This window comes from Myxocyprinus asiaticus, chromosome 28 (genome assembly GCF_019703515.2).
Source record: "Myxocyprinus asiaticus isolate MX2 ecotype Aquarium Trade chromosome 28, UBuf_Myxa_2, whole genome shotgun sequence".
NCBI lineage: Eukaryota > Metazoa > Chordata > Actinopteri > Cypriniformes > Catostomidae > Myxocyprinus > Myxocyprinus asiaticus.
The window spans coordinates 40,751,962-40,779,048 of NC_059371.1; the positions used below are offsets into that span (position 1 = coordinate 40,751,962).

Consider the following 27,087-nt stretch of genomic DNA (forward strand, 5'->3'; position numbering starts at 1 on the left):
TGGTGCAACTCGAATTTATTCAGGCATTGACAGCTTTTTGGGGTGCTTATGGTCATAACATTAATTTTCTGGTATTTAATTCTTCTGTAGGTGTTATTACACCTTTTAACAGCACCGATTCTTATAGAGCCTCCACTGCTCATCATCACCAGAAACATTTTCAACTGATAACAACAACTAAGCAGAAGTGCGGAGCATCCGAGAGGAAGTCTCTCTCGTAACGGTGCTGCACGTGTAGAAGTTAGAGGAAAAGATGGATATGGAAGTATTCAATTATTCTTTTTACTTCAGTTTGAGCTCAATATCAGAGACTCTGTGATCTGACGACAGTCCATTGATGTCAGCAGCTTCTGAGCGCCAGGAAACACGATTTGGATTTAAGAGATGTCCTGACCGCACCCAAATTCACAAATTTTATAAGAATGTTAATTTTCTTTGTAGTAAAACCCAAAACTCTTTATAGGCCTTTATATTCTTTATATTTATAACTTTTGTATAACAGAAAGACACATTTGACCAATGTTACAGTCCTTACAGTATTCCTTATGTGTGTGTGTTATAGATATTATGGATCATGAGCCTCTACTCGAGTAACAATCAAATAGATGTTCTTAATAAAGTGACCTCAAAGCTGATTTTGTTTTCTTACTGGACATTTTAATTGTGTGGTTTGTATGCATTTAAATGTATGCATTTGGCAGACGCTTTTATCCAAAGCAACTTACAGTGCACTTATTATAGGGACAATCCCCCTGGAGCAACCTGGAGTTAAGTGCCTTGCTCGAAGACACAATGGTGATGGCTGTGGGGATTGAACCAGCAACCGTCTGCTTACCAGTTCAGTGCTTTAGTCCACTACGCCACCACCACTCTATATGTATGCATCTGAGACTTTCATTGTAATTTAATCTCTAAATACAGACACACTCAGCAGGTATGGATTATGATCTGTTCCATATTCATGAACATATGGGTGGAGCTATGACATCACTGCAGGTGAGTGAAAGATTTCAGGGAAAGTAAAACTAAACTGATGAACAACTGAAGTCTCTTCAAACAGGAATCAGAGAGACTTTCTAGATCACAGCTGATATTCACTCACAGGTAAGTGATGGAAATATAAAAACTAGTTCAGTAGTTTACTGCCCTGAAACAGAATCACAATGTCATTAAATGTCTGTCATTTAATTGGCTGTAAATCAGAGTTTGATGTGTGCTGTCATGATGTTAAATTTAAAGGAACAGTAAGTATTTGAACTGCAGACAGAACACAGTCCAGTGAAAATAAAAATATATTTTGAGGTGAGTACATTTTATGAAAAAAAAAAAAAAAAATTCTCTTATTTGCTATTTAGTATTTCATATATAGAAAGAGTCTTTCATGATGATGTTAAAGTGTTGTTGTAAAGATCTGTTTCTATGTTCTGCACTGTGACTCCTGGAGATTTTGTATTTCAGTTCTTCTCCAACATCATTTTAGATTCTGTAAAATGATTGTGATTTATTCCCACTATCAGTGTCTGCATGAGATAAAACAACTCCTTAAAATCATTTTAATGTGAACTTTGATGATATGACCATTAATTGGCTTGATTTTCAGTTCTTTGAAGAGGAAATGCAAAACTTAACCAACAAGTTCTTTAGACCGGTTTGCAAGACTGAATGCTAAGAATGTACTTTCTGAAGTGCCTTTCTGCCTGTGGTGTGAGATAGTAAAGAACAGGTTTGGTAACAGACAGTGTGTAACCTACTTGAGTAATAGTACTTTGTTACTTTACTAAGTAATACTTCTGGAAGAATGCAACTTGCATGATCCTTGTGGCCCTCAGTTCTGGAATTTGGACAAAGATTTCTTTTTTTTTTTTCTTCTTCTCTCAAGCGTTGTAACTAAGCACACTGGAGCAGCAGGGAAATGACGTACTAACAATTCTGGCAATGCTGATTGGCTAATGGCATTACAAGAATGTGTGCAGACCAAAGCCCTTCACTAGAGATTGTTATACTGGTGCATGAAGGAAAAGCACTCCAAAAATGGTTGATATGCTGCTTGCAAAATGTTTTATTTTGTCAAAATTCACAGCTACTTTTGAATGGCCATCAGTGGAGAAAGATGCTTTCCATAAAATGGTATAGTTATAGCATTTACTAGTAGAGGCTAACTCACCATGATAACAGTGATACGAGTACCTTATTAGTGTTATTAAAATGGTTCAATACAGAAATTTAAATTATATATTTTAGAAGTCAAACAATATTGGATTTTGCAGAATGTGACAAGGTGTTGGAAGAAAGCTGATAACCAGTTAATTGGCTGATAGTTTTATGAATCAATATTCTGAATGTATTTAGTGTTGACAGTTAGCCAGGCCAATGCTGACCCATATTTTAGCTGCGTTACATTCGAACTCTAATATCGATCTGCGACACTAGCCTCTTATTCATCATCAATGTTTTTCTTCTCAGATATGTTTTCCTCCAGTAGTGCACTAAATGAGGAGCTTCAGTGTTCAATCTGTCTGGATGTGTTCACTGATCCAGTCACAACTCCATGTGGACACAACTTCTGCAAGACCTGCCTGAATGAATGCTGGAAAAGCACTCAGAACTGCAGCTGTCAATTCTGTTAAGAAACATTCAGCAAAAGACCTGATCTGAAGATTAATACAACACTCAGAGAGGTTGTGCAACACTTTAAGCAGAAGTTTAATCTGGGTAAATCTGAATTTCTCTGTGACTTCTGTGATGAAAGAAAGCAGAAAGCCGTGAAGTCTTGTCTGATGTGTCAAAGCTTTTACTGTGAAACTCATCTGGAGCCTCATCGGAGAGTCCCACGTCTAAAGAAACACAAACTGATGGACGCTGTGGAGAATCTGGAGGATTATATATGCCAGAAACACGAGAGACCTCTGGAGCTGTTCTGCAGAGATGATCAGATGTGTGTGTGTTTGTCCTGCACTGAAGGAGACCACAAGACTCACAACACTGTTCCTATCGAGGACGAGAGTGCAGAGAAGAAGGCAAGAGTTACTAATATTCAATCAATACTTATTTTGAAGATGGAAAAGCTATGTTGAGTGATGAAATGTGTCTGTGTTGTTCTCTGTCTGTAGAATCAGCTGGTAAAGACACAGACAGACGTGCAGCAGATGATCCAGGACAGAATGAAGAAGATTCAAGACATCCAACACTCTGCAGAGATGAGAAAGGTGAGTCAAATTTTGTTTCAATCTGCTTTATAAAAAAGGTGCTGAATTAAATACATTTAAATTGTGACTTGGTCTCATCAGAGAAACACAGAAGAAGAGAAATCACACAGTGTTGAGGTGTTCACGGCTCTGATTTGCTCCATTGAGAGATGTCAGACTGAAGTTGTTGAGATGTTGGAGGAGAAGCAGAAAGCAGCAGAGAAACAGGCTGAAGATCTCATTAAAGAGCTGGAGCAGGAGATCACTGAGCTAAAGAGGAGAAACTCTGAGCTGGAGCAGATCTCACACACTGAAGATCGTCTTCATCTCCTACAGGTCAGGGTCCATCTCTCTAAGAATCAGAATCAGCTTTATTTCCAGGTATGCTTACACATACAAGGAATGTGTCTTGGTGACAGGAGCTTCTAGTGCACAACAATACAAAACAGTAACAAGACATAGACAATAATACAAAATAATAAAAAATTGAATAAAAATAAATAAATAAAAAATTAAATAGAAAATAAAGTACATATAGAATACACAATAATACAGTATATATACATATACATACATACACACACACACACACATATATATATATATATATATATACACACACATATACACACACAGACATATACATACATACATACATCCACACATACACAAACGTAGTGCAAAACTAAATACAATATGTTATATACAGTGCAAGGGAATGTAATGGCAGAAGAAGTTGGATGTATTGGATAGCTATAAAAAGACTAGACTGTAAATTGCACATAATTATTGCTCACTGGGGCAGTTTTAACTGTTCATGAGATGGACAGCCTGAGGGAAAAAGCTGTTCCTGTGCCTGACGGTTCGATAAATATAAGAAAGACTAAACTGTGTATTGCACATAGTTATTGCTCAATGGGGCAATTTAACAGTTCATGAGATGGATATCCTGAGTGAAAAAACTGTTCCTGTTCCTGACGGTTCTGGTGCTCAGAGCTCTGAAGCGTCGGCCAGAAGGCAACAGTTCAAAAAGGCAATGGGCAGGGTGAGTGGGGTCCAGAGTGATTTTTCCAGCCTTTTTCCTCACTCTGGAAGTGTATAGTTCTTGAAGGGAGGGCAGCAACCAATAATCCTCTCAGCAGTCCGAACTGTCCTTTGTTGTCTTCTGATATCTGATTTCGTAGCGGAACCAAACCAGACAGTTATTGAAGTGCAGAGGACAGACTCAATAACTGCTGAGTAGAACTGGATCAGCAGCGCCTGTGGCAGGTTGAACTTCCTCAGCTGGTGAAAGAAGTACAACCTCTGCTGTGCCTTTTTCAGTGTGGGTCAATGTGTGTCTCCCACTTCAGGTCCTGTGAGATGGTAGTGCCCAGGAACCTAAATGAACTCACTGCTGCCACAGTGCTGTTTAGAATGGTGAGGGGGGACAGTGTTGGTGTGTTCCTCCTAAAGTCCACAATCATCTCCACCGTTTTGAGCGTGTTCAGCTCCAGGTTGTTTTGACTGCACCAGACTGCCAGCTGTTTTTAATCTCCCCTCTGTATGCAGACTTATCGTCATCTCAGATGAGACCGATGACAGTGGTGTCGTCTGCAAACTTCAGGAGCTTGACAGCGGGGTCCTTGGCGATGCAGTCATTGGTGTAGAGGGAGAAGAGTAGTGGGGAGAGCACACATCCCTGGGGGGCACCAGTGCTGGTATTACAGGTGCTGGAAGTGAATTTCCCCTGTCTCACAAGCTGCTGCCTGTCCATCAGAAACCTGGTAATCCACTGACAGATAGATGTGGGAAAAGAGAGCTGGTGTAGTTTAGTCTGGAGTATAGCTGGGATGATGGTGTTGAAAGCCAAACTGAAGTCCACAAATAGGATCCTTACATATGTCTCTGGTCTGTCCAGATGTTGCAGGATATGATGCAATCCCATGTTGACTGCATCCTCCACAGACCTGTTTGCTCGATAAGCAAATTGAAGTGGATCTAGAAAGGGTCCAGTGATGTCCTTCAGGTGGGCCAACACTAGTCTCTCAAATGATTTCATGACCACAGACGTCAGGGTGACAGTTCTGTAGTCATTAAGTCCTGTGATTTTTGGTTTCTTTGGGACAGGAATGATGATTGAGCGTTTGAAGCAGCATGGGACTTCACACTGCTCCAGTAATCTATTGAAGATCTGTGTGAAGATGGGGGCCAGCTGGTTAGCACAGGATCTAAGACATGCAGGTGAATCTCCACCTGGGCCTGAAGCTTTTCTAGTCTTTTGTATCCGAAAGTCATGGCACACCTCCTCTTCACAGATCTTAAGTGCAGAGTAGCAGGAGGGGGGAGGAGGGGGGTTGCAGGCGGTGTTGGTGTTTGTGTGAAGTGAAAGTCAGAGTGGGTGTGGGGTGTGAGATTGGGCCTTTCAAATCTACAGTAGAACACATTCAGGTCGTCAGCTAGTTGTTGGACTACCACAGGGTTGGGGGTATAAGTCCTGTAATTCGTAAGTTGTTTTATGCTACTCCACACAGATGCAGGATCGTTGGCTGAAAACTTGTTGATTCCCTTATTCAGTGTGTTCCTGGCCTGATTGTACAAGACTTTATCCCCACCTCTGTAAGCATCCTCTTTGGCCTGACAAAGCTGCCTGTGTTCTGCTGTAAACCATGGTTTGTCATTGTTGAAAGTTAATAAGTCCTAGTAAGAATGCACATATCCTCACAGAAATTGATATATGATGTCTGTATCTGTGAACTTGTCCAGGTCAGTGTCCATCTCATCAATGAGAATGATTAGAAAACACTACTCATGCTGATGGATTTCTCCTCTCTCCTGCTGTAGATTTACCCGTCCCTGTACAGCCCTAAAAACAGTAAGAACTGGACTGAAATCAGTATTAACACTCATGTGGACGCTCTGAATAGAGCTCTGACTCGACTCAAAGACACTTTAGATCAAAAATTCTGTCAAACTGGTAAGTGTATAGTAGGCCTGTCGCAATTATTAAATATCCATCTGATCACAGTTATTTGAGACAATCGCGATTATTGGGCATTCAAATTCCAATCACATTTTAATGCCCAAATAAGGGAACTTTAAGTGAATATACTGTATAAATGCCATGAACGGCACATTTGTGTGTCATTCAGTTGAACTCTGAGTCCGAGCATCACTGAGCTGCACTGCAGACGTCAACCAGCTCCTGTCCTGAAGAGCGCGTGAAGCGATCTGACACGCACGCTGTCTGCAGAGGCTTGCGAAAATATAAACGAACAAATATAAACTTTGATAGTGAACACAAAGCGCACTTTCACTTTAAACGATCGTGTAATGGCAAATGTTCCTGGTTCACACACACTGTGTTAATGACACGCAGTGACACAGAGGAGGAGACGCACACTTTATTTCTGTGGAGTGATAAAATGAAACTAAATCTCAAAGGTTTTACTTCATAACAAATAAGGGCTGTGGGTTTAATCAGAGCATTAAAATAACGTGTGAAAGTGAAGAAATTAGGAAGAAATGTCTTACTATTGCATAATATAATTGTGAGATGTTTTGTGTGTAGATGGATCGTGGTACATCAACTGGCCTAATTCTTCTGTCAGAAAGAACTGCAGCTACTCCAGAGTGAAGTTTAGAATCCAAATATTTATTATGGAATGAACAATACGATGCATAGACAGCTTCAGTGGTGTGGATGAGGATATATTTGGTTTCTGTCAGAAAGACAAAGTAAATACAATAAATATTCCAATATTAATATGGCATGGCAAAATAATCACTGTTAATGACTGTGCATATTCTGATAACTTTAAACTCGTATAATGCAACAGTAAACAAAGGCATATTGTAATGCAACTATTAAAGCGAATTAGTCTGCCGCTGCTGCTACTGACAAGCGGTGTCAGGTTACAAAAGTGTGTGTGCTATGCTTTAGCACTGCAGTGCGCTCTTTATAATAATTGTTAATATGCCGGTTAAGCATGGAATGACTATTTTCTTTAACAAATTTTGAAAAGCGATAGACTTATAGAAATAAATAAACACTTTGATAGAAAATAGCTGGGTTGATTCATCGAATATTACCGCTGTTGTATGTATTTTATCATAAAAACGATTAACTGAATTAACTGAAGATTAACTGAATAACACTGACACTCTCTAATATATATTTACAATGGTGATAAATATTGTTACTTACTGAGGTATGAACGCACAACAACACCACACAAAGAAAAACAGACTATTAAAGGAATAAACAAAAGCCAGGAGATTCCGTATAACTCCATTACAGAGAAGCTGCCGAACTGAAACTTTTGCGCATGCGCCAAACAAGCTGTTGAACATGTTTGCCTCGCGCATGCATTGAGCAGTGAATTTTGAACAATAACAATATCCAGCAGGGTCTCCTAAGCAACCAAATTGGCCCGGTTGCTAGGGAGGGTAGAGTCACATGGGGTAACCTCCTCATAATCGCTATAATGTGGTTTGCTCTCAGTGGGGGTGTGGTGAGTTGTGCATGGATGCCACGGAGAATAGCGTGAAGTCTCAACATGCGCTATGTCTCCGCGCTCAACAAGCCACGTGATAAGATGCGCAGGTTGATGGTCTCAGACACAGAGGCAGCTGAGATTCGTCCTCCGCCACCATGGTTGTTATGAGCCATACATGATCTTATTGTATTTTAAAACATTATTTTTCATATCATTCATAAGTTTTTAAAGACTTAAAACGAAATCATAATTTATTCATATTTTATTATATGATTTATATATTTGAAGTTAAATAAGGAAAAATAACTCCTTATGGTGTATGAAGCACACATGCAGAAAAAATCACACCTTAAAAATATGACAATTTATGACAATTAATCATGAAAGCCCTTAACGAGACAATTAATCGTCGTAATCACAATTATTAGTTTGACAATTAATCGTCAGCCAAATGTCATAATCGTGACAGCTCTAGTGTATAGCAAACATAATGTACAGATTTACTTGTGTCAGTAACTGTCTTGAGACGAGTGAAAATGACTTTCTGTGTTAATCAACAGCATGTCCATAGAGTTTCAGAAGCATTTATCCTGTAATATTCCTATAAACAATTGATGATGTTTTCTTGTGATTTGTGTTGACAGTATTGAGGAGGATGCAGCAGTATGCAGGTACAGTGTGTGATCTTCACTGTTCTCTCATATACACTTACAATACTTTACATTTATATACTGACAGCTGACTTACTGCACTACAGTTTCATTATACTCTGGATTAAATATTACATCAATCAAAATGTTTGTATTCTGAAGTGATTGATATTCTCTGATCTCTCTCAGTGGATGTGACTCTGGATCCTGTTACAGCTCATCCTAAACTCATCCTGTCTGATGATGGAAAACAAGTGACACATGGAGACATTAAACAAAACCTCCCAGATAAACAGGAGAGATTTGATTACTGTCCCTGTGTCCTGGGAAAGAAGGGATTCAGTTCAGGTATATTTTATTTTGAGGTGCAGGTGAAGGGAAAGACTGAGTGGGATTTAGGAGTGGCCAGAGAATCCATTAACAGGAAGGGACAGATCACAGCGACTCCAGTGAATGGATTCTGGACTGTAGTTCTGAGGAATGAGAATGAATATAAAGCATTTGCCGGTCCTCCTGTCTCTCTGTGTGTGAGAGTGAAGCCACAGAAGGTTGGTGTGTTTGTGGATTATGAGGAGGGTCTGGTCTCCTTTTATGATGTGGAGTCCAGCTCTCATATCTACTCTTTCACTGGTCAGTCTTTCACTCAAACACTCTTTCCATATTTTAGCCCAAGTCTTAATTATGAAGGTAAAAACTCAACTCCACTGATCATCACACCTGTCAGTTACAATTAATGAATTTACACCCCATAAATATAAAAAAACGACATAAAGTGGAGTTAATTAACAGAGGATTGGGAGGAGCTTAGTTCATTTTAATTTTCGAGCAGGAGTATATAAGCCGCTGCTTACCTGCTTCCTGTGACAACTCTCCTGTCATGAGAGTCTTTCCGGCATTTTTGTCAATTTCAAAAACCTTCGGCTGAGGGAATTGTGAAATTTTGACAGATTTTTATCTGTAATACATACGCTTTCAAACTTAACTCTGAAATCAAAATTATGGAACAATACCATTTTTATTTTTTTTATTTTTTAATAATTAAATAAGTTTTAATGGTACAGCATCAACCACAGTCTCAAAATCTTTGTTGGATACTGAGAATTAAAACTTTTCTGAGAATTCAGAGTATGTAAGTACGTTTCCATTGCTATTAAATAATTGTTACCAATAAAATGCATTTTTTTAAAACAGCTGTCAAAAATTGTTTTATTTACTTGATTATTTACATATTATCTATAAACATTGCAGTATACATATCTGTCTTGATAACTGCGTGCTGCTCTATCCGAGGATTAAAATTAAAAGAAAATTTTGTCTCGTGAACCGATTTCATGATTTTCATTAGTGAACTGTTTGGCAGGTGTGGTAAATTGTTTTTTTTTTTTTTTTGTTGTTGTTGTTTTTGCCACTGAAGTAGTCTATGATGATATATAACATGATATATATAATAAATAACAAAATTATGGCAATATTGATTCATTTATTTCAGTAAAATTCTTGGCAAATGTGGTGAATTTACCTTTGGCAGAGCTCTCAACAAGATTAAAATGACCGGTTTAACAGTGACCAAATCTAAAGTGCATGAAAACATCACACCTCAAATTAAAACACTATTCAAAGTAAAATGAAGCATTTTACCCAAACACAATCTGTCTGATACGCAATCTGAATCTGCATTCCCAATCCCTCTATATCAGGGTTTCGCAACGGGGCGTTCAAAGGATGCCAGGGGGTGCTGAGAGCAAATCAGTAAAATAATATTCTTGAGAATCCATTCAACTTCCTTGCATTGATGACTGCTCTCTCTCTCTCTCTCTCTCTCTCTCTCTCTCTCTCTCTCTCTCTCTCTCTCTCTCTCTCTCTCTCTCTCTTCATCTCTTTGTATTTTGCAGAAATGTGGCATATTCATACTAATTATATTTTGTAAATAGCTCCATTAAATACATTAGGGGAATGAGGGAATATAGGCCAATTCATTTCTGTTACAACTATGGCAGTTTCAAAATGTTTATATTTTGAATTTATAGTTTCTAAATCTATAGTTTTGTATGTATTTACATAACAAACATGACATGATTTGTTTTATAGGAGTTACCAGGTTGTTATGAGCCATACATGATCTTATTGTATTTTTGTGGTATAATTACAAATATCAGTGTATTATGGAGGAACTATGTGTGGAAGAACCATATAATGTTTCATCATTTTTATGGACCAAGCTATGAGTTTTCCTTCTGTGTCAAATCTGTTGTAATTCTCTTTTATTGCAGGAAAAAGTAACTGGTTTGGTTTGCCTTCAGAAATTCCAAGAGATTACTTAATCACGTGAAGAGAGTACTTAACCAATAGGAATCACAGTCTTAGTCAGACTCAGAATATTTACATTTAGACAAATATAAATTAGATATATCAAATTATTAACTGTTTATAGATGTATATTTACTAATATTAACAACAGTTACATCTGCATCCCAACTCAAAATTAATGTTTACTGTCAAATGTGCATTTCATATCGACAAAATATGCAATATTATTGGTAACTGAACTTATATATAAAATAATGTTATTAAAAATAATATTACTTTTATTATTAGTATCTGTCCTTAATTACATAAAATAAAATAAAATAAATTCACTGGTGCTATTAAATCAGGTGCTGATGCACACACTGCAGAACTTGGTTGCACCGGTGCCACTGCATTAAATGTTAGTCTGGAGCCCTCCATCCATCTGCTTGAATTCAAGACACTCAAGGTTTGGTTTCATGTTGATGATGTGTAAACCAGCTTAATTTATTAACAAAACTGTAAAATTCGTTCTATGGTCAGGGAATGAAGTAGGGGGGCGTTCATCCAAAAAAGGTTGAGAACCGCTGCTCTATATGGATCAACAGTGGATTCTGGAATGTGATCTTGATTGTCAACTCTTTACTGACCACAGCGTCAACCTAGAGACCGAAAGAGGAAAAACACACAATCACACAATCAATCAATTATTACTGTGAACTTCATGAGTCAGACAGACATGAACATTTGATCCAGAGTCTGGACAATGATGTTTTTTGAGTTACACACTTAAAACACACCTGTGTGAAATCAGTATTATATGATCACACTTAATACAGACACACACAACACAGCCAATAGGAATGAGTTTATACCTGTTACATATTAATGAGAAGATAGGGGCGGAGCTATGACATCACTGTAGCTCAGGAAAGTGAAACTGATTTTAAAACAGGAAGTCTTTCAACTTTTTCTCTCTTCAAACGGCAGAATATTTATTCAGACACTGTAAAACTTTAGTGATCACAGCTGATACTCACTCACAGGTAAGTGATAATAGAAATATAAGAGAAATTTCCCTGAACAGGTTTCTAATGTTAGTGGTCTGATTCAGAGGAGTTTGTGTCACACTGGAATAAAACTGCACAAAACCAGATTTAAACACGAGTTAAATACTCGAACTAGTTTACTGAATTAGTATCAGAATATAATTTAATCTGTTATAAATCAGAGTTTGATGTGTGCTGTCATGTTGTCAAATAACTTGAAGACGTCAGAAACAGGAAGTATTTGAACTGCAGACAGAATGAACAAAGTCCAGTGAAAACGTTTCATCTTTTTTTGCTCAGTTTAGTCTTTCATATACAACACACCATTTAAGTATATATATACACTATATGGCCAAAAGTTTGTGGACACCCCCTTCTAATTAACAAATTTGGTTACTCCATTAAATCCAGTAAAGAAAAATCTTAATGTTTCTTTATGAAATGGCTTGGGCTTTGTGTGCTTCCAAATTTGTGGCAACTGTTTGGGGATAGCTCTTTTCTGTTCCAGCATGACAATGCCCCTGTGAACAAAGTGAGGTCAATAAAGAAATGGTTTACTGTGTCTGGCATGGAAGAAATTGACTGGCCTGCACAAAGCCCAGACCTGAACCCCACTGATCACTTTTGGGGTGAATTGGAACAGCAACTGTAAGTCAGGCCCCATCAACCAACATCAGTTCCTGACCTCACTGATAGCCTTGTGTCTGAATGAGAGCAAATCCCTGCAGCCATGTTACTACATACAGTATAGTGGAAAGCCTTCCCAAAAGAGTGGAAGCTGTTATTACAGCAAAGGGGGAAATTGATGCCTAAGGTTTTGAAATAAAATGTTCATAAAGCGCATATGGTGTCCACAAACTTTTGGCCATATAGTGTGTATATATATATATATTGCTTTATTGCAGTTGCATTGTGAGGATTAACAGCATGAATGAGTTTGGGCAGCAGGAGCTCAGGAGAGAGAGCTGTTAAAATTCAACTCCCGTGTGTTGAAGAGCTCTTGAGCAGAAACCTCCTTCTGATGGGACTCTGCAGTAGTGGTAAATTTGAGGCAGTGAGCGTGAACTGCTCTCAGTTCAGGTCACATTACAATTTTCCATATGCTGAATATGTGATTTGTGAAGTGGTCTAAAAGCAGTAACGTGATGATATTACAGTATGATCTTCATACTACCTCCATACTAAAGCATAAGATTCACTGAGCCTATAAGAAATCCCATTGAAGGATTGTAGCTTTCAGATGTGATTTAAAATCTGTTTGAGTCAAACAGAATTTATTAATGGGAAAGTTTAAAACACTATTCAGTCACTAATTTAAAGTCTGTGTTGTTATGTGATGACTTCATGCAGCCTGTACCAGCCAAACAGTGACTACTACCTGCATCACTCAGTCAATTAAGGTAATATTTTGAATAAATGAATATTATTCAATGAGCACATGACTAATATTACACATACAATGTAAGCAGATAATATTTACAATAACTGTATTGCCAGAGGTCAAATGGGTTTAGAACAACATGAGAGTAAGTAAATGATGACAGAATTGTCATGTTAAGGTGAAGTATCCCTTTAAATTTACACACTGATCTAACCTAAATGAAGAATTATGACAACACTGTTGTTAACAATGGGCATACCATGAGGTCCTACTGGACATGCAAAAGGTGTATCCTTGATGATCCTTCTGCCTCTTTACTTTGCTCTTCCTCTTCTTCTGTGTCACTTCTCCTTCCAATATCTCCTCTCCATCCTCTTTCTGTCCTTCCACTGCATTCCTCTCTTTGTTGAATTCAACCTTTCTGCTCTCTGCTCCTGCTCTCCTGCATCCTCTCCATCCTACTTTGATTTTTTTAACAAAATAGCTGTCTATGTCTCAGCCTTCCTCTTCATTTGGGCCTTATTCTGTCACACAGCATACTGTAACAGCAACATAAAAAAAGCACATTAATGACAATTAAAGGTACCCTATTAAAAAATAAGATTCGTAATAATTCAATCCTAATTGCACAGCGTTTTAAATTCCTCATGTAGCAGCAAGTTAGCATAAATATTGAAGTGTATTGCAATGTCATTTACAGTGTAAATGAGAATTTCCTGTAAAATAACCACACAGGTAATTCATTTAGATTAACGTTAGTTAGCCAGACACATGATTGATTATTACAGGATTCTGTGCAACAAGATGAGGAATAATATTGTGATGGCTAGTCTGCCATTTTTGCATGTTGAACTAAGTGGCACTGAAACAAGTTGAGTGAGGGAGGGGGTGAAGATAAACATACACAAGGAACACTGCTGCCCAATGAATATTATTTAGCTCACACTCATTTTGTCGATATGCCATCTTAATGTTTGCTTGGATATTTTAACATGACCTTTTAATTATTTAATTAGTTATTAATCCAGAGATCAATCTGTTGTTCAGATAATCTGGGATATGTCGAAATTTAATTGTTAACAATTTAACATCAAGATGCGATTAGAATAAAACGATTTAAATAATTAAAATTTGTGAATTTATCAAGAAAAATGACAATTTATTCGATAACTTTACACCTGCCAGCCAGAATATGCAACACAAATGAAAAGTTTGCTTTGGTATGTTAGATGTGTGGAGATTTATTTTCTATTCTAGGCTGTTCCTCCATACACGCTCTGATCAGTCTGCTCATCTACAGATCTGCATTTACACTTACTGCAGAAAAGTGCCTTTCTCTGACTGAAATAATATATACTACAATTAACATGGTTAGATTATGTTACAACTAACATAAAAATAGCATGTACTAAAACTATTGCGAATTATAGTCCACATAAGAAATGTGCTTTTAAAGTGAGCACTTTGAAGTAAGCTTAGACATCAAAATATGCTGTAGCGCACTCGGGTACCCAGCATCCATTTCGACATGTTAAGGACTGACTAAGTTTGGACTGAATAACTGAATAGCCATTCTGCAAAATAGTTCAGAACGGGTTTAGGGGAGTGTTTATAGTTGTTTGTACTATCAGAATTTGCCATATTTAAATTTTCTTGTTTGTGCCTTACCATTATGTAACTTTGTAGTCCTCAGATACTAGAACTGAAGGTGTGCCATGGCTATGTATATGTGGTTGTGTCAGACTCTTAAGTGTCTCATTTGAGTAACAGCAAAAACGGAGACTTTAATGAACTCTAAAATTATTAAATATAGCATAACATCAGAATACAAATAGTGATATTTTAAATGGTCAAAAGTCAGGAAGCAAAGCTTACATTTATGGTGGCAGCTGCCACCCTTGTGGGCGCGCCCCTGCTGTACTGTAAGCGGTGCTGTAGACTAGAGGTTCTGTACATGATCAGAATGGTATACTAGCATAATAACTGAATACTGCACACTAAATACTGAAATCAGTTTTAAACTTTTAACATTTATTCGTTTTGATTACAGTTTTTTAAACGCTTGAACTTTTGACTATCACTTTACATCAAGTCACTTCATAAAACTGGAGATCTAGAATATATGAGTACTTACTCAGAAGTGTACTGAATGTCCTCTTGAGAAGTTCTTCTTTAATATTTCACACATTTTGGTCATGTTTTATGCTGTGAAATGATGTTGGAGTGTTGTGTCCTAAAAAGGCTTAAAGAGAGGAAGAGCAATGGCATAATCTTCATCAACATCACCAAAACAAAGACCAAAGAGGAGAAACAGTTTACCGTATTTACCTCCAAATAAGTCAGTGATCTAGAAAAATAATGAATGAGTGAATTAATGAAACAAATAACATCAACAACAATGATAATGTCATGTGAAAAACCTAAACATCACATCAAATTATACCTATATACAATAATACTTTCAATAATTTGTATTTTTCAGTGATGTCGTCCTCCGGTAGTGCACTAAATGAGGAGCTTCAGTGTTCAATCTGTCTGGATGTGTTCACTGATCCAGTCACAACTCCATGTGGACACAACTTCTGCAAGACCTGCCTGAATGAATGCTGGAAAAACACTCAGAACTGCAGCTGTCCATTCTGTAAAGAAACAATCAGCAAAAGACCTGATCTGAAGATTAATACAACACTCAGAGAGCTTGTGCAACACTTCAAGAAGAAGTTTAATCTGGGTAAATCTGAAGTTCTCTGTGACTTTTGTGATGAAAGAAAGCAGAAAGCCGTGAAGTCTTGTCTGATGTGTCAAAGCTCTTACTGTGAAACTCACCTGGAGCCTCATCGGAGAGTCCCACGTCTAAGGAAACACAAACTGATGGACGCTGTGGAGAATCTGGAGGATTATATATGCCAGAAACACGAGAGACCTCTGGATCTGTTCTGCAGAGATGATCAGACGTGTGTGTGTTTGTTTTGCACAGCAACAGACCACAAGACTCACAACACTGTTCCTATAGAGGACGAGAGTGCAGAGAAGAAGGCAAGAGTTACTAATATTCAATCAATACTTATTTTGAAGATGAAAAGCTATGTTGAGTGATGAAATGTGTCTGTGCTGTTCTCTGTCTGTAGAATCAGCTGGTAAAGACACAGACAGACGTGCAGCAGATGATCCAGAACAGAATGAAGAAGATTCAAGACATCCAACTCTCTGTCGAGATGAGAAAGGTGAGTCAAATTTTGTTTCAATCTTCTTCATAAATAAATGTGCTGAATTAAAAACATTTAAACTGTGACTTGATCTCATCAGAGAAACACAGAAGAAGAGAAATCACACAGTGTGGAGGTGTTCACAGCTCTGATTCGCTCCATTGAGAGATGTCAGACTGAAGTTGTTGAGATGTTGGAGCAGAAGCAGAAAGCAGCAGAGAAACAGGCTGAAGATCTCATTAAAGAGCTGGAGCAGGAGATCACGGAGTTAAAGAAGAGAATCTCTGAGCTGGAGCAGATCTCACACACTGAAGATCATCTTCATCTCCTACAGGTCAGTGTCCATCTCTCTCATCAATGAGAATGATTAGAAAACACTCCTCATGCTGATGGATTTCTCCTCTCTCCTGCTGTAGATAGACCTGTCCCTGTACAGCCCTAAAAACAGTAAGAACTGGACTGAGATCAGTATTAACACTCATGTGAGTGTGGACACTCTGAAAGGAGCTCTGACTCGACTCAAAGACACTCTAGATCAAAAACTTGGTCAAACTGGTAAGTGTATAGTAGGCCTGTCGCAATTATTAAATAACCGTCTGATCACAGTTATTTGAGACAACTGCGATTATTGGACATTCAAATTCCAATCATATTTTAATGCCCAAATAAGGGAATTTTAAGTGAATATACTGTATAAATGCCATGAACGGCACATTTGTCTGTCATTCAGTTGAACTGAGTCCGAGCTTTTCTGAGCTGCACAGCGGACATAGACCAGCTCCTGTCCTGAAGATCGTGTGAATATAAATGAACAAGTATATACTTTGATAATGAACACAAAGCACACTTTCACTTTAAACGATTGTGTAATGGCAAATGTTCCTGGTTCACACATGCTGTGTTAATGACACGCAGTGACACAGAGGAGATGCACACTTTATTTCTGTGGAGTGATAAAATGAAAATCTCAAAGGTTTTACTTCATGACAAAAAAGGGCTGTGGGTTAAATCAGAGCATTAAAATAACGTGTGAAGTCTCAAGTCTCAGTTATTTATAAAGGACTTTCAAAACTACACTGAAGCACCAAAGTGCTGTACATTAAAAATAAAATATAAAAACAACTATAAACACATCACACACACACTAACCAAAACAGTAGGAAATACAAAAGACAACACCCAGAGTGCATCAAGTATTAAAAGCCAATGAAAACAAAAAAGTTTTTAAATGAATAAATATTTGAAATAGAAGTGGAGGATCGAATCTTGAGGTAGACCATTCCACAACCTCGGAACAGCAACTGAAAAAGCCAGATCCCCTTTGAGCTTTAAGCCTGATCTGGGAACACTCAGCAGTAATTGAATGGCCAATTTTAATGATCGGCATGAATAATGCAAATTTATAAGATCAGTGAGGTAACCAGGGGCCATATCATGAACCACTTTAAAAACAAATAACAGGACATTGTACTGAGTTCTATACTGTACCGGTAACCAATGTAGTGAAGCCAGTACCGGTGAAATGTGGTCCCTCCTCTTAGTATTTGTGAGCAGCCTATCAGCTGCATTTTGGACTAGCTGCAGCTGTGACATAGATGAATGACTAGTCCCCAAGTAAAGGGCATTGCAGTAGTCGAGGCAGGAAGAAATAAAAGCATGTATAACTTTCTCCAGATCGCTGAATGAGCAAATAAATTTCATTTTGGCAATAGCTCTTAGTTGATAAAAAAACAACTGTTCACAACAGCCTTAATCTGTTTGTCAAATTTTAGTGATGAATCAAAAACGTCATGGTTACTTGTGTAACCTCCGTTCCCTAATGGAGGGAATGAGACGTTGTGTCGATGTAGTGACACTAGGGGTCACTCTTGGAAGCCTGAGACACCTCTGGTCTTTGATAAAAGGCAAATGAAAATTGGCGAGTGGTATTTGCATGCCACTCCCCCGGACATACGGGTATAATAGGAGCTGGTATGCAACCACTCATTCAGGTTTTACGCTGAGGAGCCGATATAAGGTCCGACCATTTCAGCGGGTAGTTCAGCGTTGTGGCAGGAGGGACAAAACGTCTTGTTCCCTCCATCAAGGAACGGAGGTTACACAAGTAACCATGACGTTCCTTATCTGTCACTCACTCGACGTTGTGTCGATGTAGTGACACTAGGGGTCCCTATACGAAACGCCACAATTGGCTGAACTGTGTTACATGAACTGGCAGTGTGTGGTGGGCAGACTACTGTGTGCCTCATAGCCAGCACACCAGGTCGAAACGTAACCTCCCCCAACATAGTTATGAGTGTCGAACAGCCCTTTTTGGGGACAAGTCAACTACCCAAGAGATAGAGACAGGCTTAACCCAGTCGTGGCCTCTTTTCCCCTTCTATATTTTCCACTCCCTAAAAAAGAAGGGGGATTATCTGACTGGGCCGCCAGGTCTAGTCGGTGGGTGTCCCTCCCAAGGGGAAGACACAGCGGAGACCACACCTCGCCCAAAGAGAGGTGGGGATATTTAAATGGAAGAATACGTCACATGGTCTTCCCGACCATGTGGAGAGTCTGCAAGGTAGATCCTGCCCAAAGGGGGAGGAGTTACTACAAACATGGAGACTGGGGTAGAGGGACTCTGCCCAAGGAAGATGCAGTTTGCCAACAGGGAAACGAATTAGCGGAAGATGTATATTGCATGGGGTTAGCCTTACAGGGAACCACCACATGCGGAGCACCTACCCCAGAACAGGACTCTTAGTTAGCATGTGTACTGGGCCAGCAGCGAATCTCTCTGAAAATTCGACTGCCACAGGGCTTGGAGGAAATCAACCAGGGAACAAACTTGTGAACACTACTGGGAATTAATGGCGCACGTCTTCAGCTCAAAAGGAGGTGGAAGGCACTATGTGCAAGCGATACACCCAGCCGGCTATCCCGGGCTTATCCGCTTGTGTTGTGTGCCACTACCTGGGATGCAACTGGTTCCACCCGGAGGTTGTAGAACCTTGCAAAGGTGTTGGGTGTTGCCCAGCCTGCTGCTCTGCAAATGTCCGCTAGAGAGGCACCCCTGGCCAGGGCCCAGGAAGCCGCTACACCCCCGGTAGAATGGGCTCGTAGCCCTACCGGGGTGGCATGTCCTGGGCGTGATATGCCATAGCTATGGCGTCAATGAGCCAGCAGGCGATCCTCTGCTTGTAGACGGCGCTTCCTTTCCGCTGTGCACGAAAACAGACAAAGAGCTTCTCAGAGATTCTAAAGCTCTGCGTGCGATCCAAATAGATGCGTAAAGTGCGCACTGGACACAGCAACGTCAGGGCTGGGTCTGCCTCCTCCTGGGGCAGCGCTTGCAGGTTCACCACCTGGTCCCTAAAAGGGGTGGTGGGAACCATGGATACGTAGCCCGTTCGGGGTCTCAGGATCACATGAGAGTAACCCGGACCAAACTCCAGACACGTTTCGCTGACAGAGAACGCTTGCAGGTCTCCTACTCTCTTGATGGAAGTGAGCGCATGGAGTCAGGAGGGCAGTCTTCAATGACAGTGCCTTAAGCTCGGCTGACAACAAAGGCTCAAAGGGGGCTCTCTGTAGACCCTGAAGAACTACAGAGAGGTCCCATGAGGGAACGATGCACGGTCTGGAGGGATTTAGCCTCCTGGCGCCTCTTAGGAACCTGATGATTAGGCAAGGTACACCTTCAAGGTGGAAGGGGACAGCTTCCCTTCCAAATTCTCCTGCAGGAATGAAAGCACTGATCCTTCAGCGCATCTCTGGGGGTCTTCTCGTCAGGAAGAACACCACTTAGCGAACAGATGCCACTTAAAGACATACAGGCGCCTCGTAGAGGGGGCCCTAGCCTGAGTGATTGTGTCTACCACCACAGGTGGTAGGCCGTTTAGGTCTTCCGCATCCCGTCCAGGGGCCAGACATGGAGATTCCAGAGGTCTTGTCACGGGTGCCAGAGGGTGCCCCGTCCCTGAGAAAGAAGGTCCTTCCTCAGGGGAATTCGCCGGGGGGAGCTGTCGCGAGGAACATGAGATCCGAGAACCACGTCTGGGTGGGCCAGTAGGGTGCTACCAGGACGACCTGCTCCTCGTCCTCCCTGACTTTGCACAGGGTCTGTGCAAGTAGGCTCACTTGGGGAAACACATACACTATATTGCCAAAAGTATTCGCTCATCTGCCTTTAGACGCATATGAACTTAAGTGACATCCCATTCTTAATCCATAGGGTGTAATTTGACGTCGGCCCACCCATTGCAGCTATAACAGCTTCAACTCTTCTGGGAAGGCTTTCCACAAGGTTTAGGAGTGTGTTTATGGGAATTTTTGACCATTCTTCCAGAAGCGCATTTGTGAGGTCAGACACTGATTTTGGACGAGAAGGCCTGGCTTGCAGTCTTCGCTCTAATTCATCCCAAAGGTACACTATCGGGTTGAGGTCAGGACTCTGTGCAGGCCAGTCAAGTTCTTCCACACCAAACTCGCTCATCCATGTCTTTATGGACCTTGCTTTGTGCACTGGTGCGCAGTCATGTTGGAACAGGAAGGGGCCATCCCCAAACTGTTCCCACAAAGTTGGGAGCATGGAATTGTCCAAAATCTCTTGGTATGCTGAAGCATTCAGAGTTCCTTTCACTGGAACTAAGGGGCCAAGCCCAGCTCCTGAAAAACAACCCCACACCATAATCCCCCCTCCACCAAACTTCACAGTTGGCACAATGCAGTCAGACAAGTACCGTTCTCCTGGCAACCGCCAAACCCAGACTCGTCCATCAGATTGCCAGATGGATAAGCGTGATTCGTCACTCCAGAGAACGCGTCTCCACTGCTCTAGAGTCCAGTGGCGGCGTGCTTTACACCACTGCATCCGACGCCTTGCATTGCACTTGGTTATATATGGCTTGGATGCAGCTGCTCGGCCATGGAAACCCATTCCATGAAGCTCTCTACGCACTGTTCTTGAGCTAATCTGAAGGCCACATGAACTTTGGAGGTCTGTAGCGATTGACTCTGCAGAAAGTTGGCGACCTCTGCGCACTATGCGCCTCAGCGTCCGCTGACCCCGTTCTGTCATTTTACGTGGCCTACCACTTCGTGGCTGAGTTGCTGTCATTCCCAATCGCTTCCACTTTGTTATAATACCACTGACAGTTGACTGTGGAATATTTAGTAGCGAGGAAATTTCACGACTGGACTTGTTGCACAGGTGGCATCCTATCACAGTACCATGCTGGAATTCACTGAGCTTCTGAGAGCGGCCCATTCTTTCACAAATGTTTGTAGAAGCAGTCTGCATGCATAGGTGCTTCATTTTATACACCTGTGGCCATGGAAGTGATTGGAACACCTGAATTCAATTATTTGGATGGGTGAGCGAATACTTTTGGCAATATAGTGTATTTGCGCAGGCCAGGGGGCCAGCTGTGTGCCAGCGCGTCTATGCCGAGGGGAGCCTCGGTGAGGGCGTACCGGAGCGGGCAGTGGGAGGACCCTTGGGAGGCGAACAGGTCCACCTGTGCCCGTCCGAATCGACTCCAAATCAGCTGGACCACCTGAGGGTGGAGTCTCCACTCTCTACTGAGGGTAACCTGCTGTGACAGCGCATCCGCTGTAGTGTTGAGGTTGCCCGGGATGTGAGTGGCTCGCAGCAACTTGAAGTGCTGCTGACTCCAGAGGAGGAGATGGCGGGCGAGTTGTGACAAACGACGAGAGTGCAGACCGCCTTTGCAGTTGACATATGCTACCGTTGTCGTGTTTTCTGTCCGAACTAACACGTGCTTGCCCTGGATCAACGGCCGGAACCTCCGCAGGGCGAGCAGAATTGCCAACATCTCGAGGCAGTTGATGTGCCAGTGCAGTCGCGGACCCGTCCAGAGGCCGGTGGCTGCGTGCCCATTGCAAACAGCACCCCAGCCCGTTTTGAAGGCGTCTGTCATGACCACGATGTGCCTGGAGACCAGTTCTAGAGGAACACCTGCCCGTAGAAATGAGAGGTCAGTCCAAGGACTGAAAAGACGGTGACAGACCAGTGTGATGACCACTCAATGTATCCCGTGGTGCCCTGCCCATCTTGGGACTCGAGTCTGGAGCCAGTGCTGAAGCGGCCTCATATGCATCAACCCGAGCGGGGTGGCCACTGCTGAGGATGACATATGCCCCAGGAGCCTCTGAAAAAGTTTCAGTAGAACCGCTGTTTCCTGTTTGAATGCCTTCAAACAGGCCAGCACCGACTGGGCGCGCTCGTTTGTAAGGCGTGCCTTCAAGGAGATTGAGTCCAACTCCAAACCAAGAAAAGAGTTGGACTCAGTCTCCTTGACCCGAAGCCCTAGTCGGCTGAGGTGTGAGAGCACCAGGTCCCTGTGTGTGCACAACATGTCCCGAGAGTGAGCTAGGATTAGCCATTCATCGAGATAGTTGAGAATGCAAATGCCCACCTCCCTTAACGGGGCAAGGGCAGCCTCTGCGAACTTCGTGAAGACACGAGGAGACAGGGACAGGCCGAAAGGGAGGACTTTGTACTGATACGCCTGACACTCGAATGCAAACCGCAGGAAGGGTCTGTGTCGAGGAAGGATCGAGACGTGGAAGTACGCATCCTTCAGGTCTACCGTCATGAACCTATCTTGATGCCGGACGCTCGCCAGAATGCGTTTTTGCATCAGCATCTTGAACGGGAGTCTGTGTAAGGCCCGGTTCAGTACTTGCAGGTCCAAGATTGCCTTTTTCGGTACAATGAAGTAAGGGCTGTAAAACCCCTTCTTCATCTCAGCAGGAGGGACAGGTTCTATCGCGCCCTTCTGTAGGAGGGTTGCAATCTCTGCATGCAAGGTAGCAGCGTTTTCGCTCTTGACCAAGGTGATGTGAATACCGCTGAACCTGGGCGGGCGCCTGGCGAACTGAATCACGTAGCCAAGTCGGATGGTCCGGATCAGCCATCACGACGGATTGGAAAGCGCAAGCCACACGTCCAAGTTCCGCGCAAGGGGGACCAAGGGGACCACGTCGTCGGACGTACCGGCAGATGGTGCCTCGCGGCGGGGCAGATCTTGAGGTGTCACACCATGTCGTGGCCGTGCTGAGTCTAGGGACATCGAAGCACTTACCTGGCTCCTTGTGACCACCTCCGTAACAGCCTGGGACAGGGGAGGAAGAGGCTTGTCCTCGTAATCTGTGGAGACTGCCACATCGGGGGCGGCTGTGTGCCACAGCTGGGCGCTCAGGGTCGGGAAGGCCACTGCTGGAGCGCCAATCCTGCAAGAAAAAACCCGTGGATGGTAGTCGTGGTGACGACCGTGCACACCGGGTAGGTGACCCAGGGAGGAAGGAAGTCGCTCTTTTGCTGAACTGTTGGGTACCGCAGCCAATTGGGCATGCGGCGAAATCAAACAAAAAGGCAACCTAAAAGATTTTCTGCCCGGCCCTCCACCGGGGGATGGAGTGGTCTTTTCACCAGCTCCAGGTAAGTGGGTTCCCTCGTCTCTGGGTCGCCTGTCTCAGGGGTGCTTTGATGACCTCCGTGGGTTCTGAGGCGCCGGCTGTGAGATGGGTGCCGTCTGCTTCCTGTGGTGGGCTACATGCCGGGGCCGGGTTGAAGGGGTGGGCTGCAGCGAAGCCAGTGCAGTCACCGCAGGGGATACCCGGCAGAAATGATCCCATTGGGGTCCCCAAATCGCCCCCCAGTGCTAGCCGTGCTGGCCTCATACCCGTAGGTAGAAGGACTGAGGCGGGGAGCTGCTGGGGTGGCTTGCTTTCTTGCGAAAGCAAGCCGCGACCGCAACGTTGCCATGGTCATGTTCTCGCAATGAGAACATGAACCATCCACAAACACTGCCTCCGTGTGGGTCTCACCCAGACACAAAAGACAGCGATCATGACCATCCGAAGTTGAGAGATAACGACTGCAACCAGGAATAACACACAATCGGCATCTTTAAAAAGACGCGTCTTTAAAAAGACTTTCCGTGTGTGCCGCTCTTTTGGAGAAATATATACTCTTACAGAGGAAAAAAGCTCTTTCAGAAAATATACTCTCTTGTTTTCCGCCGAAGCGCCCAGGAGCGTTCTCTGCAGTGCACCAGTACAGAGGAGGGAGAAGCCGCTGAAATGCACCATTAGATCCAGCAGAGGTATATGAACTGTAGAATTCAGCTCAATGAGCATGACCGTTCGGCTCCGAAGAGAAAATCTGAATGAGTGGTTGCATACCAGCTCCTTTTGTACCCGTATGTCTGGGGTAGTGGCATGCAAATACCACTCGCCAATTTTCATTGGCCTTTTATCAAAGACCAGAGATGTTTTGGGCTCCCAAGAGTGACCCCTAGTGTCACTAAATTGACACAACGTCTCATTCCCTCCATCAGGGAATGGAGGTTACGCAAGTAATCAGGACGATTTACTTGTGTCAGTAACTGTCTTGAGACGAGTTAAAATGACTTTTTGTGTTAATCAACAGCATGTCCATAGAGTTTCAGAAGTATTTATCCTTAATATTCCTATAAACAATTGATGATGTTTTCTTGTGATTTGTGTTGACAGTATTGAGGAGGATGCAGCAGTATGCAGGTACAGTGTGTGATCTTCACTGTTCTCTCATATACACTTACAATACTTTACATTTATATACTGACAGCTGACTTACTGCACTTCAGTTTCATTATACTCTGGATTAAATATTACATCAATCAAAATGTTTGTATTCTGAAGTGATTGATATTCTCTGATATTTCTCAGTGGATGTGACTCTGGATCCTGATACAGCTCATCCTAAACTCATCCTGTCTGATGATGGAAAACAAGTGAAACATGGAGACATTAAACAAAACCTCCCAGATAAACCAGAGAGATTTGATAGATGTGTAAATGTCCTGGGAAAGAAAGGATTCAGTTCAGGTAGATTTTATTTTGAGGTGCAGGTGAAGGGAAAGACTGACTGGGATTTAGGAGTGGCCAGAGAATCCATTAATAGGAAGGGAAAGATCAATCTGACTCCAGTGAATGGATTCTGGACTGTAGTTCTGAGGAATGAGAATGAATATAAAGCCTGTGAAGATCCTCCTGTCTCTGTGTGTGTGAGAGTGAAGCCACAGAAGGTTGGTGTGTTTGTGGATTATGAGGAGGGTCTGATCTCCTTTTATGATGTGGAGTCCAGCTCTCATATCTACTCTTTCACTGGTCAGTCTTTCACTCAAACACTCTTTCCCTGTTTTAGCCCATATTTAAATCAAAAAGGTAAAAACTCAACTCCACTGATCATCACACCTGTCAGTTACAATTAATGAATTTACACCCCATAAATATAAAAAAACTACATGATCATTAGATTTCTTAAAAGAAAATGAAGTATGGTTGCTAGGGAGATCTGGATGGTTGCTAGTGTGTTCTGTGTACTTTAGTTTGAGCACAATATCACTGACTCTGTGCACTTGAGCCGGGAAACATGAGAACAAACTTCTCCATCAATGAAACTGTCTCCAGCTTTTCCACATCACTGAGAGAGAGAAAATCAACTCTTCACACTCTAAGAACAGTGTTTATCATGTTTAAAACAGCACATGATGTACATTAGTTTTGTTTTTTTGACAGATTTAAAGTGCATGAAAACAGCTCACCTCAGATTAAAACAGTATAAAAATAAAATTGATCATCTTAACCAAAAACAATCTTTCTGACTCTCTGCATTTCTTATTCCTCTATATGGAACAAAACATTCTTCAACACTTGCAGCAGTGGATTCTGGAATGTGATCTTGACAGTCAACTCACATAAATAATATCACAAATGATGTTAATCACATTAAACAAAACTGTAGCTGTGTCTGAAATCGCCCTAATGGCGGTTTGTAAAACAACTTCTGCTGCTGGACTGAAGTGAAGATGCGCTTGGGGGGAAAAATATCTACATCCGATTAATCAGCCCTGTTGTCTAATTTTAAAATACATTATATAATTTAAACTGTTTGAAGCATTATACAAGAAAATCTGAAGCGGCCGGTTTTACACTACCGTTCAAAAGTTTGGGGTCACTTGCCTGAAATGTTTCTCATGATCTTAAAAATCTTTTGATCTGAAGGCGTATGCTTAAATCTTTTAAATTAGTTTTGTAGACAAAAATATGATTGTGCCAACATATTAATTTATTTCATTATAAAACTAAAATGTTATTAATAAAAAAAGGTTTTGAAATTGGACCGAATAATTAAAATAAACAGCCACTAAGTGCCCAGCATATAGATGGGAACTCCTTCAATACTGTTTAAAAAGCATCCCAGGGTGATACCTCAAGAAGTTGGTTGAGAAAATGTCAAGAGTACATGTCTGCAAATTCAAGGCAAAGTGTGACTACTTTGTAGATGCTAAAATATAACACAGTTTTGATTTATTTTGGATTTTGTTTCTATGATTTTGAATTTCTCTGTTAGCAGCACACATTCAACAGTTTATGTGAAACCACATTAAAAGGGTTTTTGTTCACCCAAAACAATTCTATTATTTACAATTCTGTTATTTACTCACCCTCATGTTGTTCCAAACCTGTATGACTTTATCTCATCTGTTGAACACAAAGGCAAACTTTTATCCTAGCTGCACATTTCCAATTATATATATATATATATATATATATATATATATATATATATATATATATATTAGTATATATATATATTAGTATATAGTTATATATATAGTTTTATAGTTAATCAAAACTGTACAGTAAGGTTATATTTATTAACATTAGTTGACTAAAACAGATAACATAAACTAACAATGAACAATACTTTTACAACACTAAAGTAGGTGTAATGTTCATTTCAACATACAGACCTACTAATGCATTTTTAAAATTAAAAGTTGTATAAGTTAACAAT

The 27,087-nt window shown here is 41.2% G+C and overlaps 3 protein-coding genes and 1 pseudogene across 5 annotated transcripts in view; 3 read left to right on the forward strand and 1 right to left on the reverse strand.

Annotated features, from left to right (window-relative positions):
• Positions 1–27,087, reverse strand: part of LOC127418601 (E3 ubiquitin-protein ligase TRIM39-like) — a 165,455-nt gene that overhangs the window by 21,006 nt on the left and 117,362 nt on the right. The gene's annotated exons all lie outside the window — the stretch shown is intronic.
• LOC127418603 (E3 ubiquitin-protein ligase TRIM39-like) overlaps positions 1–27,087 on the forward strand; it is a 58,087-nt gene that overhangs the window by 13,104 nt on the left and 17,896 nt on the right. The gene's annotated exons all lie outside the window — the stretch shown is intronic.
• Positions 1,026–9,969, forward strand: LOC127418604 (E3 ubiquitin-protein ligase TRIM39-like; annotated as a pseudogene).
• On the forward strand, positions 11,532–25,882 carry LOC127418600 (zinc-binding protein A33-like). 2 transcript variants are annotated; one of them, XM_051659236.1, is made up of 8 exons: positions 11,536–11,645; positions 12,999–13,048; positions 15,512–16,065; positions 16,158–16,253; positions 16,336–16,569; positions 16,652–16,790; positions 24,759–24,785; positions 24,954–25,882. In XM_051659236.1, the coding sequence occupies exons 3-8, from the start codon at positions 15,514–15,516 to the stop codon at positions 25,496–25,498; spliced, it is 1,593 nt and encodes a 530-aa protein (XP_051515196.1). In that variant the 5' UTR covers positions 11,536–11,645; positions 12,999–13,048; positions 15,512–15,513; the 3' UTR covers positions 25,499–25,882. The 2 variants fall into 2 exon arrangements, with proteins under 2 accessions (XP_051515197.1, XP_051515196.1); XM_051659237.1 differs by lacking the exon at positions 12,999–13,048 and having other exon boundaries at positions 11,532–11,645.

Excerpts from the sequence above, each read along its gene's own strand:
- LOC127418600 (XM_051659237.1), top strand. The coding sequence starts at position 15,514 with ATGTCGTCCTCCGGTAGTGCACTAAATGAGGAGCTTCAGTGTTCAATC. Across the intron at positions 16,066-16,157 it reads ACGAGAGTGCAGAGAAGAAG|AATCAGCTGGTAAAGACACA; the intron begins GCAAGAGTTACT and ends CTCTGTCTGTAG. Across the intron at positions 16,570-16,651 it reads ATCATCTTCATCTCCTACAG|ATAGACCTGTCCCTGTACAG; the intron begins GTCAGTGTCCAT and ends CTCCTGCTGTAG.